The following is a 17,107-nucleotide window of genomic DNA, read 5'->3' as shown; positions in this document are numbered from 1 at the left end:
CACTTTGGGAGAAATCGCGTGTTCTGGAGAAGAAAAAATAAGGATTAGATCAAGTTCTGGCAATCATTTCAAGGCTTCACTTTACTCCCATCATCTGCCTTCATCTTCCCCATCGCCCAGATCTTCACGCTCTCCACCCGTCAGCCTCAAACACGTCCGATCCCTGAATCATTATCCTCATCCAGCACCAACACTTCTTCCTCCGCTCTATCGTTTCCCGGCTCGATCAGATTTTCCTTTCTCATCTTACCTTTGCACTGCTGCCCACTGGAGGAGCTCCTCTGCTTCACATTTCTGGCCCGTGACCACCCAGCATCTTCACTTTCCACTCGTCGGCTATCCTTTCCAGCCTCACTTTCTTCATTCTGCACGATCACCAGTCTTCCTATTCCATCATTCCAAGCACCAATTCCCTCTCCAATCGATCGCCAGCACCAGCAAGTCTTTTCTTGGGAACTGGTGTACATAGTCGATCAAATAAAGCAGACAGAAAAAAGAAAGAAAAGATTATTCTGACACTCCGACTTCCTGCGTAAGTGAAGCAAGTCTACACAGTTGACAAAAATGTCTGCCTCTCCATCTGCTTTGCAATCGACCAAGCGTCCTTTGGAGGACCCTTCTTCGCCATCGGGACCCAATGATCAGCCGGAGGCCAAGCGTCCTGCCTTGGACAAAGTAGTTAAGAGCGACGAGGAGGCCGAAGTCCCCAGTGCCGACGGCCAAGATGATACTGTTGTCCCAGATGCTCCCAATGGTAAGGGAGCTCACGCTGAGACCCAGCCAATCCAGTCGACCGCTTCCCACACAGAAAGACCTGGCTCTCAATCCGAAAACCGTGCTCCCCAGGACGAGTCGAGTTGGATTCATATTCGGGCTGTAATTTCTAGTCAGGAAGCTGCTACAGTTATTGGAAAGGGTGGTGAGAATGTGTCCCAGATTCGTCGTATGTCTGGTGCCAAGTGCACCGTCAGCGACTACTCCCGGGGCGCTGTGGAACGTATCTTGACCGTCAGCGGCCCACAGGACGCCGTTGCTAAGGTGAGTTTGCAAATTGTGCTCGATATCAATATCAGACTGTTAATCCAGGTATAGGCATTTGGTCTTATCATTCGAACCCTGAACAACGAACCCCTTGAAGCCCCTTCCACTGCCCAATCTAAGACCTATCCTTTGCGCTTGCTCATCCCCCATATTCTCATTGGTTCTATTATTGGCAAGGGTGGTGTTCGCATTCGTGAGATCCAGGAAGCCTCTGGAGCTCGTCTTAATGCCTCGGATGCTTGCCTTCCCTTGTCCACTGAACGATCCCTTGTAATTCTCGGTGTTGCCGATGCCGTGCACATCGCCACCTACTACGTTGCTGTGACTCTTGTTGAGCAGCTTACTGAACGCTTCGGAGGGCCCGCAGCCTCTGCTTACGCTACTCGTAGCGGTGGTCCCGCTGGTGCTGTTCCCGGTGGCATGCAGGTCGTGCCGTACGTGCCCCAGCCAGCTGGAGGCCAATATGGCCACCCTGATACCTTCAAGAGACATCACCCCCACCCTAACCGTGCTGGCGCGGGTGCTTATGGCGTCCCTTACCTTCACGGCCAGCCCACCCCTGCCCCAGTTGCGCAGCCAGCTATGCCCTACGGTGCTGCCGCCCCTGCCCCGTACGCCGGAGCTGGCCCTCACCAACCTGCTCCCTACGGTGCTCCTCAGCCTACTCCGGCACGCGGTGGTGCCCCAACTCCCGCGGCCCCTGTTGGCGGAGTTCTCCCTGGGCAGCCACTAACCCAGCAGATTTACATCCCTAACGACATGGTCGGTGCCATAATCGGAAAGGGCGGTGCTAAGATCAACGAGATCCGACACCTGAGTGGCAGTGTGATCAAGATCAACGAGCCACAAGAAAGCAGCAACGAGCGTCTGGTGACCATCACCGGAACTCAAGAATGTAACCAGATGGCTCTGTATATGCTTTACTCGAGACTCGGTTAGTAACTCACGCCTTTGAAAATCATTAATCAATACTAACCGCATGCTATATAGAAAGTGAAAAGCATCGTATCTAGGCCATTGCGCTTGCTCATTTTGTTATTAGAGCGAATCGGGTGTGCGGTTTTTGGTCAAAACAAAAGTCATCTATTACGGTGGTTTTAATGATTGCGTTTCGGGTATATCTGCTTCTTGTTGTACTTTACTGAAGGCGCTTTTTCCCCCTTTTTTAATTTTCGTTGTACTTTCTCGATAAATAACATAGTAATCATCCGGGTTTCTATCAAGTTTCGTCATCTGGTTTCACCATTGCATCGTTTTATTAAGAAGCTAAAGCTTTCGGAAGGTAACATGCTTCATCCCTAATCCCTGGGCCAGAGCGAGCGCCCTCTGCCTGATGGGCTTGATCGACTCGGCGAACTCCTTGGTCTCCCTCGCTGCTCGATGCGCCTCCACACTCTCCCATCCAACAGCCAACACATGCACCGTCGCATGGCCCGAAGGACTCCCCTTATGCTCCAGCGTCCCGGGCCGATTCATATATCCCGTCGCCCACGACTTAGGCCTAGAACTCGGAGGCAATCTCTCCATGAGCGCAGTGCGGAAGTTAATCAAGTCCGCGTTCAGCTTTAGCAAGTCATCCGGCGTCATCGAGCTCGGGAAGGACAAGGCACAGATCTCAGTCACGGGGTTCGTGGATAAGGCGTCTGTTTCCGAGTTGGGGGGTGTGAGGGTCACGTAGAGGGTGAGGACTTCGGTGCCGTTCTGGATGAAGCCGGGGAAGAGCTTGTTAGCATGGCTGGCCCCTCGGGCGTCGGACCAATCTTGGTGTATATAAATATTAGCTGGATCTTTCGGTACGATGGAAACGGGAGATGTTGCTAACCAACTACCCAAGCGATGGTGTTTTCATCTTCTACTGTTCTCCCCCATGAAGAGCTCTGGTATCCGCTCTGGTGTTTGACTGTCTGCATTAATCGCAGGAATTCCGCTCCCTCCTCGCTGTCTGGGTCTTCAGGCTTCACGGAGGGCTTGACTTTGAAGAAGATGAACTCGCTGACTGTTTGAGTCATACTGTCTGTGTTGATCGATGGTGTGGGGGGAGATTGTATATATGGAGCTTTGTTGATGGAAGATTCGAAGCTTGGAGAACGACTCGGGTGATAAGTCCTAGTTTTTATCCTGTTGAGTTGGAACTGAAGCTGTCGTCTGAGTTGTGTTTTGAGTGCAACTGCTAGATCATTGGCGAATTTGAAGTTGTGCTCTGATGTCACTCGGTATGATGTCAGCGGCCTCTTTTTGCGATGGCTTCAAGTTTTCGACATCACAACAATCAAGTCTCATCATTAATCAATTATTAGATATTTGAGTCCAACTGCCAAACAGGAATTCTTATATACAGAGAGACAGACAACCCTTGCTACCCTTGAAAGATAAATAATCATTCGCATCTTTTTTTCTCTCGTATTCAAACCACGCCGTGACCCGCTGTTTCTAAAACTAGCAAGACAAAACAAAATACACCAAAAATGTTCTACAAATCATCCGCGCCCCTAACCTTCGACTTCTTTTCTCCAATGGCCTTCTTCAGGTTCCCGACGAGGTGTTGCCTGCGTTGTGTCTTGGCCTTCCATCGTTGACTATCTTCCTTGGTCACCAGGTCACCAACACCCTCGACACTTCGAAGTCTGCTGACCCTGGCCGACCCGCTGATGCTAGATCGGAAATTGATGCCACGAGAGGCAGATTCAGGCGTGTGATAAGCACTGACAGGTACATCGACAGACCCTCGAGAGCCAGGAGTCGTTGGGAACTTTGCAAGGCTCTTCTTAGGAGTCGCAAAAGGCGAGCCTTCCCGACTAGCGGGAGACGCCGTAGTGTCAATCCCTAACTTCTTCAGCTGTACTTCAAGAACGTCGATATCACTACTCTTGCTTTCGGCCATGTTCATCATAGTAGCGATAGTAGACGCAACTGCCTCCACAGTAGGTCGTTTCATAGGTGGTCGCGGACCATTGGTGCTGCTATCAGGACGAGGAACATCCGCAATCTTGGCTCGCAGAAGAGATACTCCTTGTTCCAGATCGGCTAATCTAGCCTGAATGTCTGTGGAAGCTGATCGAAGATCCTGCTGAAGGTTGGCTTGCTCAGCAGAAAGCGGCGCTGAAAGGATGGCAGCGGCATCAGTGTGCGCATCAAGAGTCTTTTGAATGCTAGCGCACTGACTCCGCAGGGTCAAGATGTCTTTGCCTAAGAGCTCTCTACACTGATCCAACTTCTCTTCCACGCCTTGCACCCGCTGTTGCTGGAGAGATCCGGCAAGCACAACCACGGCATCGTCAAGTTTCTCAATTTCGCGAAGAAGCAGTTTCTCGTCAAGAACACCAGCTGGGTGATCCCCTTGTAGAGTTTCTACCCATTTTCCGGAGTTGGAGTCGTCCGAAGACTGCTGGTACAGAAGGAAAGAAGACAAGGATCGTGCGTTTATTCCAAGGGTATCAACCATGGAATTGATATCGCGGTAAAGCCTTTCGATCTGGCCGGGAATTCCTGGCTTGCTTGTTTGGCCCGTGTAGTCCTGATGGGGCAAGAATGGATCGAGTGTGGGAACGGGCTCGAGAGGTCGAGCGAGATCAGCCCGAAGCCTCTCATCCTCGTCATCGTCAGAGAGAGACAGTGCTTCCTCCTCTTCTCGCTGTGCCTGGGCATGCAATCGAGCTTGTTCTTCACGATTAATTTCGGCTGGGCGAGGCTTTAGCTGGCTTTCACGCAGCGCTGTTTCCGTGAGAGCGGCCTTTCGAGCAGCAAGAGTATTTCCAGGGCCCTGCGGGGCACTAGCTGATCTAAAATTGTCTGGTCGAAGCCGGCCTTTTTGGGCGCCATCCCGCACTGGACTAGGCGATCTCGGAGGTTCGTGATTGAATCGGCCCCCTGGAGGGAAAATAGGTTTGCCGATTTCACCAAACAATTGCCGCGGTTGTTCGTTCTGAGCTGGCTTCGGAATTTTTCCAAATAATCCCCCAACTGCACTCGTCCCAAACGGTTTTCCAAAGGAACTTTCCGGTGAAGCTTCAGCCTCTTCCTCTGTGTGGCTAATGTCGTGTGTGATATCCTCCCCACTATCAGTGAACCCAGACTCTTCTGCATCATCACCGTCTCCTTCCTCAGCTGGTTCCTCGTCATCCGCGTGTTCGTCTTCCTCTTCATCTCCATCTTGCTCAGATTCTACATCTGAACCATCATCGGGGACTGGACCAGGCGTCTCTGCAGGCTTGGTTGTGGATATCTCAGTGGGGTCGGGGGGCAAAGGTGCTTCTTCGGCTTTGACCGCTGGTTCCTTTGTCTCTTTGGGCTTTGTCACAAAGTCTGGAGGAAGAGGAGGCTCTCCAACATCTTTAGAAACGGGCTTCGGTTTTGTCACAAAGTCTGGAGGAAGAGGCGCATCGTCAACCGAGCTCTTTGATACATTGGATGATGCAGATGTATCACCTGGACCATAGGAGGCCTTGGTGGTCGGGTCAGGAGGTAGAGGTGCCTCTTCCGGCTGAATTTTAGGGGTGTTTTCTACATCTGTCGGTTGCTCCTTCTTTGGGGTTGAGCTCGGGACACTTGTTTTCTCCGACGGAGGGGATAGAGGACTGGTCACCTGCTTTCTAGCACCAGCATTCCCAAACAATGAGAAGGGTTTGCTAATTGGTGCCGTTGGTGCAGCTTCTGCGGGTTTCGCCAAGGATCCAAAGGGAGAAGGCGTTGGTCCGGACGGTGCAGCTTCTGCGGGTTTCGCCAAGGCTCCAAAGAGAGAAGGCGTTGGTCCAGATGGTGCAGCAGGCTTAGAAGGCTGGCCAAACAACGACGGTACTGGTGCTGGAGTTGGGGCAGACTCCTTGGCTGGAGGTTGTGCCGGTTGTGGAGCGACAGGCTCATCATCCATATCATCCATAGACTCCGTGGGAGGACTAGGCTTTGAGGGAGTAGAAACCATATCATCCAAAGACTCGCCCATAGAGAACAGCCCGGAAGGCTTCTCGGGCTTCGGGCCATCGTTCGCTGCGCTGCCATCGCCTTTGAAGGCAGAGCCTAATACGAAACCATTGGACCCTAAACCGAAAGCGGGCTTTTGTTGATCGGTCTTTGGAGAGGCGAAGGCCGTGTTTTGATCGGTCTGGCCGCCAAATATGGATGCCCCAGAAGGCTTTCCAAAGGGGTTTGCTGTCGCCGGTTTGCCAAAGGGTGACTCACCAGCTGGCTTTGCACTTGCAAAGCTAGCAAACCCGCTCCCGCCTCCTCCTGCGAACGAGCCAAACCCACCCCCTGAGGTCGCTCCCGGTGTGCTAAAAGGAAGAGATCCGAGAGGCTTTGCGGGGGTTGACGGTTGCCCAAAAGACGATGTGCCCATTGAGCCGAAGCCTGACTTTCCAAATTGCGGTCCAGCTTGTCCTGGTGCACTGGGCGCACCAAAGCCAGACCCTATTTGGGATGGTGATCCGAAAGAAGGGGCACCGAATGATGGTGTGCCGAAAGATGGTTTCTGGCTGCCACCAAAAGTTGAAGGGCTACCAAATGCTGGGGCTGCTGTGGAGGGCTTTCCAAACGGCGACGGCCCACTTGATGCCGCGGAGGCTCCAAAACCTGACTGTGCAAATGCGGGTTGTGCTGGCGCTTGCAGCGCTGGAGCTGGGGCTGGGGCTTGGGGTTGTTGTGGTTGCTGATTCAAAGATGCCAGTCCCTGATATGGCAACTTCTGACGGATGGACTCTGAATATATGAACCACCATGATGAGAGGATGCCATCATGGTTGAGAAGCAATAAGTTTGGCAGAGGAGTTGAACTCTCAGCAATGTCTTCGCCCTGGATTGGCGCCACCACAATTTCAGTGCTGGAAAGATCAAGGCCTAAACCGATGACCGAGGTTTCATCACCAGAGTCTGTCAAAGGTGGAGAGGCCTTTTTGGTATCGTCGTTGACTTCAGTCATTGTGAACAACCCTACGGTGCCCTTAGCAGCATCATCACTTGCGAGAGGTTGATCGGAGCGTGTAATAAGCCCCACATCAGTAGATGCTGTAGAAGACACGATCAAAACATCCTTGAGGTGTGGTTTGTAGTCCCTCAAGCGGGCCATAAATTGGTAGGCGGGGGTACGTCTCAGACCCCAAGGTGCACATAATTCTGGCAGTTTCTGAATAAGGAATGGCGCTTGCTTCCTTCGAGAAATAATGTAATATGATGATGGAGGGTTTTGCCCCATATCATCCTCCTCGGCATTCGGCGTATACACCATCAGGAAGACGTCGTTTTCGAGCCATGAGATAGACGATACTAGACAAAGTCAGCCACTCTTTTGCCATGTTTATTTGCCACTCTGCATAGGCTTACCATGACAGTTATCTTCCAAATCGGGGGGTCTCGGTATTGCGTCTTTTTGAACGCCTTCAGGTGTCATCTGGTACCCAGTGCCATCCGCAAGTCCAGCCACGAGTTGCTTGCCCTTATTACTCCAGCTCACGCAGCTAACTCCGCTTTTTAGGACGTTTCCGTTTGGCCCTGAAATCAGGTTTCCTCCCTTCAGATCCGCAATTAGAAGCTCGCCACCAGTAGTGACGAGGGCGACAAAGGACGAATGGGCTTCGGTGGAAGGCGCAGGGTTCGGCACAATAGCGCGGAAGGACGCGCCGTTTGTTGGGACGGACAAGGCCGGTTGCGCATTTCCCTGTAACAAAGTCGCCGTGTCGTAGACTGAAAGCTGTGCACCATTTTCGGTAGCCAGCACCAAAGCGCTGTCGCCTGAACAAAAGACTACATGTGTGGGTCGTGCAGAAAGGGAAATCGTTGCTTGCGGCTCGAATGGTTTCGTTTTAACCTTGTCCTCCCCGGAAGGTGCAGAAATCACCTTCCTAACAGCCTCGGAGCTGGAGATGGAAAGTGAATCTGGACCAGCACCAACAACTATTCCTTTGCTAGGCGCGACAGCCAAAAGAGCGCATGTTGGGGCTGGGAGAGCATCGGCAGGCCAAGGGGTACGAAGGAGGCGAACATTGCTATCACTAGAGACGCCTTTGAATCCGACATCCTGACACATCAGTTAGTACAAACGAGCAGATCAAGATAGCAAAAGCAAGAATCCAAACGCGACATACATCGGTAAAGACATCAGGGAGCTCAGGCCCCAATTCTGCCGGGGCATTTCCCCCAGCGGGGTTGGATGCCCCAAAGCTAAAAGCCATTCTGGGTTTATCGAGACTTGACGCAGCTGAGTGAGGACGGTCGCCTAAAGATTGTCGGGCTTTTCGGGCATTGATAGCTGGTGGGCTCTGAGGCGAGGATGAAAAAGAGCGGCGCTGGAGTGCGGTGCGACTCCAGTTAAGAAGCTGCCAAGTAGGCGCAAAAATCCTGACTGCTGTCCCTCAACAGAAGGAAAGAGCTTCAGGAAAAAGATAGAACAATATTAATTGAGGCGAAAGAGTTCAAAAAGACCTGTTGATCGGGGCGACCACAGGGCCGTATGTTTGAGGAAACAACAACGGGAAATCATGACTTCAGAAGATCTCAGCCGGAACAAAAACAGCGGCGGTGGTGGATGCCTTGGTGCCTGGCCAATCAGGCCGCCGTGTCAGGCTGCGGGAGCTTCGTCACTCCAGCTCGACCTCTCTCCGCCATCCAACACCCAGCTTCCTCCTCATCGATTCTCCCCATTCCTGGCATCTTTTTGCTCTGCGTGTGGTCCGGTTTTATCTAATCTGTCAATCCTCACGTTTACGAGCTTCATTTCGTCTCCCATATTTGGCCGTGCACCCTTTGCGCTGTCACCATGCCCGGCTTCGACTTCTCCAACCACAACCGTAACCTGGCTCTGCACGCCAGGGGTGTGCCTCTTCCTAAAGCTACAAGCACAGGTACAACCATTGTTGGTTGTTGCTACGATGGAGGTGTTGTGGTAAGTTTCCTCGAGTTAGACCACAGGGCTCATAGCGTCTGTTGTGACGAGGTGGACTTATTCAAGCTGACTCTTTGCCTGTGATTACAGATTGCAGCAGATACCAGAGCCACTAGCGGTCCTATAGTAGCAGACAAGGTATGAACGAAAAACCCATATCTCAACGGAATCATCCTGTTTTGCGTCCGTGTACAAGAAATGCCATCTTGGCTGACCCCGCGTGATATGCATAGAACTGCGAGAAACTACACTACATCGCGCCCAAGATCTGGTGTGCCGGAGCCGGTACCGCCGCAGACACCGAATTCACCACCGCTCTGATCAGCTCCAATGTCGAACTGCACTCCCTCTCGACGGGCCGAGACCCACGAGTCATCACTTGCATGACCATGTTGAAGCAGCACCTTTTCCGATACCAGGGACACATTGGCGCGTACTTGGTGGTTGCGGGTGTTGACCCAACCGGTGTTGGTCTTTTCACCGTCCACGCTCACGGTTCAACGGATAAGCTGCCCTACGTGACAATGGGATCTGGTTCTCTGGCTGCCATGTCCGTGTTCGAGTCGACATGGAAGCCTAACTTGACTCGCGAAGAAGCCATCGAGCTCTCTGCCGAGGCCATCAAGGCTGGTATCTTCAACGATCTGGGATCCGGTAGCAACGTCGACGTGTGTGTCATCGCAAAGGACCAGCCCACCCAGCTGCTGCGCAACTACATCAAGCCCAACGAGCGTGGCGAGAAGGCCAGGAATTACCGCTTCCCCAAGGGCACCACAGCCTACTTGAACGAGAAGATCATCACAAAGGAGGATCTGAGAAAGTACGTCACTGTGGAAGAGCTGTCTGGGGACAAGAATCTGGCGGCTGGAGATGGTATGGAAGTGGACTCTTGAATTTAACGTAACTGAGATATGATCAAACCGTTTTTGTGTTACACGTGAATAATATTATTTGATGGACCTATCTCACAATCTATGGTCAAAGAAATGCGGTGTTTCTATATTATTTTTGGACTCTCCGGTCTAAAGGTGGTATATTCGCCACCTGCTTCGTAGTATATCAAGCTAACGTGGAGAGCATAGTAAATCGAAGTACCTTTTTTGATGGATTCCTTGCCACTCTCTAATCAATGGCAAAATAGTATACACTGGTATCAATATCTATATACACAACATACAACACGGAGAAGCAAAGTACTCTCAAATCTCAAGTCTAATCAGACATCACATCACGCTCACATCCAACATGTACAAAAAATCGTACAAAAAAACCCAGATAACACTCGGCCAAGCCCGCAGCCATCAAAAACCGCATCACCAAACCTGCTTTTCACCAACCCGCGGCGACTCCAAAAGAGCATCTCTAGCTTCAGGCGTTTCAAACTCCTTCACGACCTCAATGATAAAATCATACTGCGTACGGGCGACGCGCATTCCCGCTCTTCGAAACCTAACAACGCCAGCATGGTACATGGCGCGGACCATGGATGGTTTAACGGGGGCGTGATGCTGAGTCAGGAAGTTGTAGAGCCAGTAGACAAGGCTGTAGGAGCGACGGGGGCTGAGGTTCTTTGCGTCGGAGAAGGCGATGGCGAGCAGGTGGATCATCTCGAGGGCAACGAGGGGGTCTGGGGTGTCGGCTGTTCTGGGTGTGTTTTGGGAAAGGACGAGGGCGTTTGCGTTGGCGGTGTCGTTCTCGGATGGATCGGGCAGCCATGCCTTTGACAGTGCTACTTTGAGGGGAGTGTGAGCGCGGAAAAGACGGATCAAGGCCCAGGCACTCCTTGTGTCTCCGTTTCTCGCGTAATAGACACTCTGCTCAATAAATGACGAGTCCGTGACGTCGATCTGCTTGACCATGGTTTCGAAAGATGAGAACAGAAGAGACATTGTGGAGTTGTAGGCGTGAGGGTCTAAGAAGAGGGTTGAGAAATCAGCGCCCGTTTCTAGCGCTCGGAGTGTTGCGCGGGTCCTCTTTCTTAAGCTGTGTCTGGTCTTCAGATCGACAGCCAGTATCATCAGTCCATTGTACGGAATCTCAAGGTCACGTATTCCTTTCAGTAGACTCGGTAGTAAGTCTTCTTCAGGCTTTGCGAGGCACTTATGAATACAGATTCCGGCATCGAGAGAATCACCGAGAGTGATTCCGGCCGTGAGATCCTCATAAAGCTCAAAAAGTTTCAATATTGGGAGGTCAGTCGCCCTTTCATCGTCCCTCCAGAGCGGACCTTCAGGAAGGGCAATACTAAGGGTTCGTAAAGCCCAAAGACGAAGGATTATTTGGTGGTGTCTTGGAGACTTAGATGGCGTCTTCGACGTAAACCACATATACCCAAGTTCCATGTCACGAGGTGGTGGCACATTATACCAAGCTTTCGATGTGGCAAGGGCAGAAACCTCTTGTTCTTGAAACTTGGACAAACAATCGCGCCACGCTTCAAGCAATAGCCTCCTCTGTCCTCCATCTCTTAAAGAGGCCAAAGTTTCAGTCGTGCGGTAAATATACCGCGATGCAGCGTCCGGGTTGAAATGGTTCAGGAGCTGGCGTGCATAGTCCCCCTTCACACGGAATCCCTTGTTGACTGAGAAGTCCAGCCATCGTGCAATAAATTTCCGGACCCAAGAGCAGCGATCTTCACTAGGGTCTTGAGTTTCCAGGATAATATCCTTTGCCAGGAGAACAGCTTTGTGAAAATTTGCTTCTTCCAGCACTCCGAGCCATGCATCAACCGTATCTTTATTCAAATCCTTGGGTCCGAGAACATCACAGCGTCCTATAGCATTCCACATCTCCCGGAAGTAGCCAGTAAGGAAAATGCGATCTCGGTCCCAGGTCACTTTTTCACCACCTTGGATCTGCGGTACTGTCTTCACGATAGTGCAAAGCTCATCAGGCGGTATGAGCCCCAGCTCCAAAGCTCGCGTGACAGCAGTAAGGATAACACGCTGTTTCTCCGCACTAGCCTCATGGCGCGTAAGATGCCTTACTGCCAGAGAGTAATTCCCAGCACCTTGGGTATTCATAAACGGATCATCCAAGAAGACAACCAACTCGTTCAATGCACCTTTGGTCTGGACGGAATGCGCAAGCAGATGATCGAAAATCAGTCGACTATAGGCCGGCTCCTGTCGAAGATCTATATCCAATAATCGAACAACGTCCTTGATGGCCGTAACCCTCCAGTGCTTTTGCAGGTAGTCCGTCAGGAATTTATCCCGCGCATTGTTGTAATCCTTGGGTCCAGATAGATCCTCCGCATTGTCGCTTGTCATATTTTCCTCGAATCCCCCAGACAAGCTTTGGAAATCTGTCAAGGTAGAACCGTTATCCCGCGCATCGTGTTCGGCAATGCTCAAATCCTCAAAGCCCAGATTATCGAAATCGCCCGAATTGGAATTATCGTAAACCGGCGCAGGTACATCCGGAGGACCCAATGGCTGAAAACCCGACCCTAGTAATTGTTAACAACATCCCAATAGAAACACTTTTGTTTTCCTTTCTAACCTTGCACCTCACCCGGAGCCCTCCTCCTTCCATCCGTCCACTTCATATGCTCCCTCCCATTCCTCCCAAACAAACACGGCATATCATCCAACGGCCCGGTCCCCGCAAAGCTCGCCAGCGCTGTATTCCTCCTCTTCGCAAGCCGTCTCCTCGCCTCCATAGGCCCCGGCACCCGACTCTCATACCGGCGCTGCTGCTGACCATTCACGACGAACCGCCGAAACGTCGACGCCAGGAAATCTTCGCCGATCCAGACATGGTGGTCGATGAACGAGGTTGACGACGAGGACTGTATCGCGTGTCGGTAAGCATGTCTGCTTAGAGACATGACCTAGATTCCCGGGGGCATTGGAGTTGCGGCAATTGGCTTTGGTGGACTTGTCCTGGGACTTGGCCTGTTAGATGTGGTTAATTATCTAGCAGGTTTGGTTTCCGCGGAGCCTCAGGATGGAGCTCGGGGTGGTCTTGGCGGGTTAGTCAGCGGCAACCGCCAAGACTTGATGTCGACAACAGTGACATTCAACATTGTAGCTGGGATGTAGAAATTCACAGTCAGTGAGTGTTTTCCACGTCTTGTGGGGTTTCAAGGAGATTGTCCTCTTTGTTTTACTGAATCCTGGTTGATGGGGTAGTAAGTTGTAGAAGAAGGTATGTTCGTGTCCCGTACATCAAGACTCAAGACTCAAGACTCAGCCTTTGTGCCAATTGATCATTGTAGTACTATGTATCCTCGTTCAGATCAGGTATATATATATATATGTAAATCGAATAAAACAAAGCCTTGCACGCCTCCCATGCACGAAGTTTGTCCAGCCAGTGGTATCTTATGCTGATGCTAGCAAAAACATAAAAAATAAAACATAAAAAAAACAAAGCGGGATGAGAACCGGGAATCATCTATAAGCGAACAAGATGGGAAGAGAATAGATGATATATTTCATGGGGCTTGTTCTCCAGGCATTGGCTTCCTCCCTGTTACCACATAATAGTCGTTATAGCAATGGACGTCCCGGTTCTGAATACTCTTCCGCACATCGACGAGGAAAACTTCAATTTCGGGCTTTGACCATCCTAGAGCGATGAGCGGCTTATATGACCACCCAGACAAGGCCTCAAGCCAGTTACTCTCGCTCCAGGAACCGATCTTTTTCAGATGCGGATCGGTAGGCCACGTATTGGTCGGGATTTTGGAGACGCGTGTTTCAATATCGACAAAGCCGAGATCCCGCATCCACCGAGCCATACGGTGGGCGACTCGAAACTGTCTCGACGGGTCTGTGACCTGGCCCGATCGTTGTTGGAGATCGAACCAGTCGTGGAAAGCGAATTCACTGAAGCCGCCGTCGAGATTCTCGGGGGGCATGGTGCCGTCGTCACACTTTGGTTTCGGGTCTAACTCGTGGCATTCCAGATAACAACCCGGTTTCAGGTGTCTCATGGCTTTTCGCAAGAGATCCTTGTACGAGGGCATCGACCCAGTCAAGTGAGAGATGTGGACGTAGTCAAAATGGTCGGGGCTCCACAACCAGTCGTCCTCTGTGGCATCGTCCACCAGAAAATGGACATTCTCAGGGACTTCATTAGGTTGAACGGGGGAGAGATCTGTTCCTGTGATCTCGGCGCTGGGGAAGAGGGGAGCTGCAAAGAGAAAATGGTAAGAGTTGTGGTCGGGAGCAAAAAAGACGGAGATTTCAAGTGAGTCAGAAAGAGAAAAGGATGCGTACCCATCTCTATCGGCCAGATGCCAGAACCCGTCCCGATGTCTAGAATCCGCTTGGGATTTCGAAGAGGAGCAAAGAACAGCCGGTCGTTGTTGACCATCTTGAACATGTGGTGCTGCATGTCCAAACGATCAAGTTCCTGCTCGTCGTTTGGATAGATGTATGCTAAACACGTCAGTCAGTTCTAGTTGGTAGACTGCTTCTCGTCAGGGTGAACCTACCGCCCTCATGGTATCTGTGGTATCGTCTCCCATTCTCTATGGGATAGTCTGTCACGCTGGCAGTCAATGACTGCGTGTCACTATCACCACTTGTTAGCACAGAACCAACTCCATAGGACTTGCCACGGGGGAATAGAGAGCAGCCAGAAGAAGCAGACAAGAAAGGACGGTGAAAAAGAACTTACTAGGGCTGGCCGGATTCCTGAGCCATGATCAGTTAGCATAAACTTCGTAGAAAAAGATTCAACCAACGTAAACGAAGGACAAAATAAAGAGGTGTAGTAGAAGTAGGAAACAGTAGTAGCAGTCAGGGACCACAGTAGAGCCAAGGAAATGTGGAAAAATCGCTTACATCGGGCCCTGCACCCATCTTGGACTTAGGAGGCATTGGGATTTTTCGGGGCAGCGTTTGGTGTGTGGGGGGGGTTAGAGAGCAGAGTCCAGGTAAACCGTCAGTTTAGCCAACTCGATGGAAACCCGAATTTAGCAGAGAATATAGATGGTGAAGAGGATAATATAAAATGATGATGATGATTTAATAATAATAACCATTTAATATACCCCCAAAACAACCAGGATTTGATCGATACTGTACCCGGACCAAGGCACTGGAGAATTACTGTCACTCTTTGTACTTGATAGTCATATAAGAACCATAGGGGAGGGGGAGGGGGGAAAGAGATTTAGGAGGAAGCAAGAAGATCTCGGATGTCTTTCTTTTTTTTCTTTTCTTGGATTTCCTGCTTTCTTTCCTTTTCGTTTTATTTATTTATTTTTATTTTATTTTATTATTATTATTTTATTTTTTAACCTTGTCTTTGCCTGAGCCCGACAGGCTGGATTAAGTTTTGTTTTGGCAGGACGGGAGGACGATCCGGTCAACCATAATCAAAGGGTGTAAGTAAAACAGAATGAAAAAATAAGTAATAAGAAAGAGTAATAATTAAAAAGAAACGAGGCAGAAAAGAAAAAAAGAGGATATAGTAGCCGCAAAGGTGTTGTGCGTGTGTTCAAGGGCGGTTCGGGCGGCGGATGACCAACTAAGTCAACCATGGAAATAAATTACATGCTACTTGCTACGTACCACTCGCTACAGCCAGCCCCTCTTTTGTAAGGCATCTGTTTAGTTTAGTCTGCTCTAGTTGTATTTTCCTAACTTTGGTTGTTTCTCGGAAAGTTTTTTTTTCTCTGTTCTCTGCAGGAGGTACTCTGTAGTTGTCTGCCATTACCAACAGGGAGTGACCTGGTAGAACTGCATGGATATGCTCACGGGTGTTTGTCCAAGACCAGGTCTCCCAAGCACAGGGATGAGGGTTGGAGAAGTTGCACGGAGGACAACAGGACATAGTGTCGGTCAATCTACTCCGGACCTAGTTAGTTGAAACAATCAATGGAGTCTTTTCGGCTGGGCACCGGCAGCTAGGGACTAAAAGCACGGGCGTCCCAGGGCGTCGGGAAGATATGACGGGGGAGAAAGACAGCTGGGATGGTTGGTACTACAGAGTAAGTGGTGACTAGATATTAATAGGACTTACAGGGGTAGCCAAGAGACTTGTCATAATCCCCTCCATATCATACAACCGTACACTAGGTATCTTATACAGTCCGAGGCTACTCCTATCTGTAAATGCCTACATTGACAAAGTGTAAATACACTGTGGATGGATGGTTTCCAGGTGGTGGAAATGGAACGATCGTCCGCAGGCCGGGATCCAATAACTGTTGGTGCCAGACTGCTGGAAATTCCCATCCATGGATCGCTCCCCTATTATCCGACTGGGCTGACTGCACGCAAGAATACAGTAGTAATAGTACCTCGGTATTAGGTACACACTTACAGAGTACTAGGTACATAGGTAAGACACTAGGATAATATCTCCATATCTGTCTCTTTACTATTGGAGTATCATAGGGAAATAATGGAATAAATAATATTTCATTCCGTACAGACAGTATTTGTAAATTGAGTTACCGTCCGGAGACTCCGTAATGGCTCCATCCAGTCTGTCGGATCTTTGCCCCACCGGCTTCTTCATCCAATTCCAGACCGTCTCCGATCCGAAAGACGGCTCCTTTTATTATTTTTATTTTCGTTCACTATTCAAATTACTGTTATTCAGGAGAACTATCTTTGGTACCGAAAGTCAATCCTTTTTTCTCACCCAAGGTTAACCTGTAGGTGGTTCTGGTTCGCGTCGACACGAACCTCTCTATAGGGAAAGGAAGGGAGGGGCAGGGGAGCACATGATGTTGAGAACGCACATAAATCATCATGGGGGAATCACATTGTCACACATTCACGGTCAGATCCACTGTCCTGGGTCAGACGCCAGTGGAATCTTTCATTCAGGGTGTTTTGAGCCCTTGACTTGCCTCGGATCGTCATCCTGCAGATGTGGCAAAGAGGGGATGTCACATCATACAATATCCAGCACTTGAGATACCTACATCGCTCTTACTTTATTATTACCATCACATTTGTATTATTATATTGATATATATTAATCCAAGGATACTCCAAAGATACTCCGTGTAGTATGGACAAGATAGATGAACTGTAAGTGTAAATCATGGAATTTTCTCCCGAGGTTTCCAGCTTCTTTTCATAGCTTCGCAACTTTGTTTTCACTAGACAGACAAGCTAAATCCTGCCATCCACCAGAGTGGTGCCTGGCGTAGCAAACTGATAGGACAAGCACCTCTACCCAATCCAGTCCTGCTCGTGTTGTCTCCACTGTCGGTATTGCTAG

The 17,107-nt window shown here is 50.2% G+C and overlaps 5 protein-coding genes across 5 annotated transcripts; 2 read left to right on the top strand and 3 right to left on the bottom strand.

Moving 5' to 3' along the window:
* The first annotated feature begins 231 nt into the window (after positions 1-231).
* On the top strand, positions 232-2,214 carry ASPWEDRAFT_719668 (telomere maintenance protein PBP2). The gene is made up of 3 exons (XM_040839218.1): positions 232-1,038; positions 1,093-1,975; positions 2,032-2,214. The coding sequence occupies exons 1-3, from the start codon at positions 565-567 to the stop codon at positions 2,052-2,054; spliced, it is 1,380 nt and encodes a 459-aa protein (XP_040684276.1). The 5' UTR covers positions 232-564; the 3' UTR covers positions 2,055-2,214.
* A 93-nt stretch (positions 2,215-2,307) lies between these two features.
* Positions 2,308-3,050, bottom strand: ASPWEDRAFT_120319 (uncharacterized protein; the record flags this gene model as incomplete). Its single annotated transcript, XM_040828981.1, has 2 exons — positions 2,308-2,801; positions 2,864-3,050. 2 exons carry the CDS (start codon positions 3,048-3,050, stop codon positions 2,308-2,310), a joined length of 681 nt encoding a protein of 226 aa, XP_040684275.1.
* Positions 3,051-3,280: 230 nt separating this feature from the next.
* ASPWEDRAFT_719538 (FG-nucleoporin NUP159) lies at positions 3,281-8,354 on the bottom strand. The gene is made up of 3 exons (XM_040839216.1): positions 8,115-8,354; positions 7,354-8,047; positions 3,281-7,296 (listed from the first exon to the last, which is right to left on the bottom strand). The coding sequence occupies exons 1-3, from the start codon at positions 8,199-8,201 to the stop codon at positions 3,512-3,514; spliced, it is 4,566 nt and encodes a 1,521-aa protein (XP_040684274.1). The 5' UTR covers positions 8,202-8,354; the 3' UTR covers positions 3,281-3,511.
* A 431-nt stretch (positions 8,355-8,785) lies between these two features.
* On the top strand, positions 8,786-9,804 carry pup1 (proteasome core particle subunit beta 2; the record flags this gene model as incomplete). Its single annotated transcript, XM_040831634.1, has 3 exons — positions 8,786-8,911; positions 9,002-9,049; positions 9,145-9,804. The coding sequence occupies 3 exons, from the start codon at positions 8,786-8,788 to the stop codon at positions 9,802-9,804; spliced, it is 834 nt and encodes a 277-aa protein (XP_040684273.1).
* A 420-nt stretch (positions 9,805-10,224) lies between these two features.
* On the bottom strand, positions 10,225-14,568 carry ASPWEDRAFT_55136 (class I SAM-dependent methyltransferase; the record flags this gene model as incomplete). Its single annotated transcript, XM_040838155.1, has 8 exons — positions 10,225-10,991; positions 11,046-12,144; positions 12,319-12,362; positions 12,416-12,704; positions 13,395-14,053; positions 14,140-14,301; positions 14,358-14,437; positions 14,543-14,568. 8 exons carry the CDS (start codon positions 14,566-14,568, stop codon positions 10,225-10,227), a joined length of 3,126 nt encoding a protein of 1,041 aa, XP_040684272.1.
* Positions 14,569-17,107: the final 2,539 nt, after the last annotated feature.

Source organism: Aspergillus wentii, assembly GCF_001890725.1.
Source record: "Aspergillus wentii DTO 134E9 unplaced genomic scaffold ASPWEscaffold_9, whole genome shotgun sequence".
Lineage (NCBI taxonomy): Eukaryota > Fungi > Ascomycota > Eurotiomycetes > Eurotiales > Aspergillaceae > Aspergillus > Aspergillus wentii.
Note: the sequence above shows the minus strand (reverse complement) of the source record. Positions and strands in the feature narration are given on the sequence as shown.

What these genes read in the sequence shown, in the direction of transcription:
- ASPWEDRAFT_719668 (XM_040839218.1), top strand. Translation starts at nt 565, where the DNA reads ATGTCTGCCTCTCCATCTGCTTTGCAATCGACCAAGCGTCCTTTGGAG. An exon ending in CACAGGACGCCGTTGCTAAG is followed by an intron (nt 1,039 to 1,092) that starts GTGAGTTTGCAA and finishes ATCCAGGTATAG; the next exon opens with GCATTTGGTCTTATCATTCG. An exon ending in TATGCTTTACTCGAGACTCG is followed by an intron (nt 1,976 to 2,031) that starts GTTAGTAACTCA and finishes CATGCTATATAG; the next exon opens with AAAGTGAAAAGCATCGTATC.
- ASPWEDRAFT_719538 (XM_040839216.1), bottom strand. Translation starts at nt 8,201, where the DNA reads ATGGCTTTTAGCTTTGGGGCATCCAACCCCGCTGGGGGAAATGCCCCG. An exon ending in TCCCTGATGTCTTTACCGAT is followed by an intron (nt 8,048 to 8,114) that starts GTATGTCGCGTT and finishes CTGATGTGTCAG; the next exon opens with GATGTCGGATTCAAAGGCGT. An exon ending in TTTGGAAGATAACTGTCATG is followed by an intron (nt 7,297 to 7,353) that starts GTAAGCCTATGC and finishes GACTTTGTCTAG; the next exon opens with TATCGTCTATCTCATGGCTC.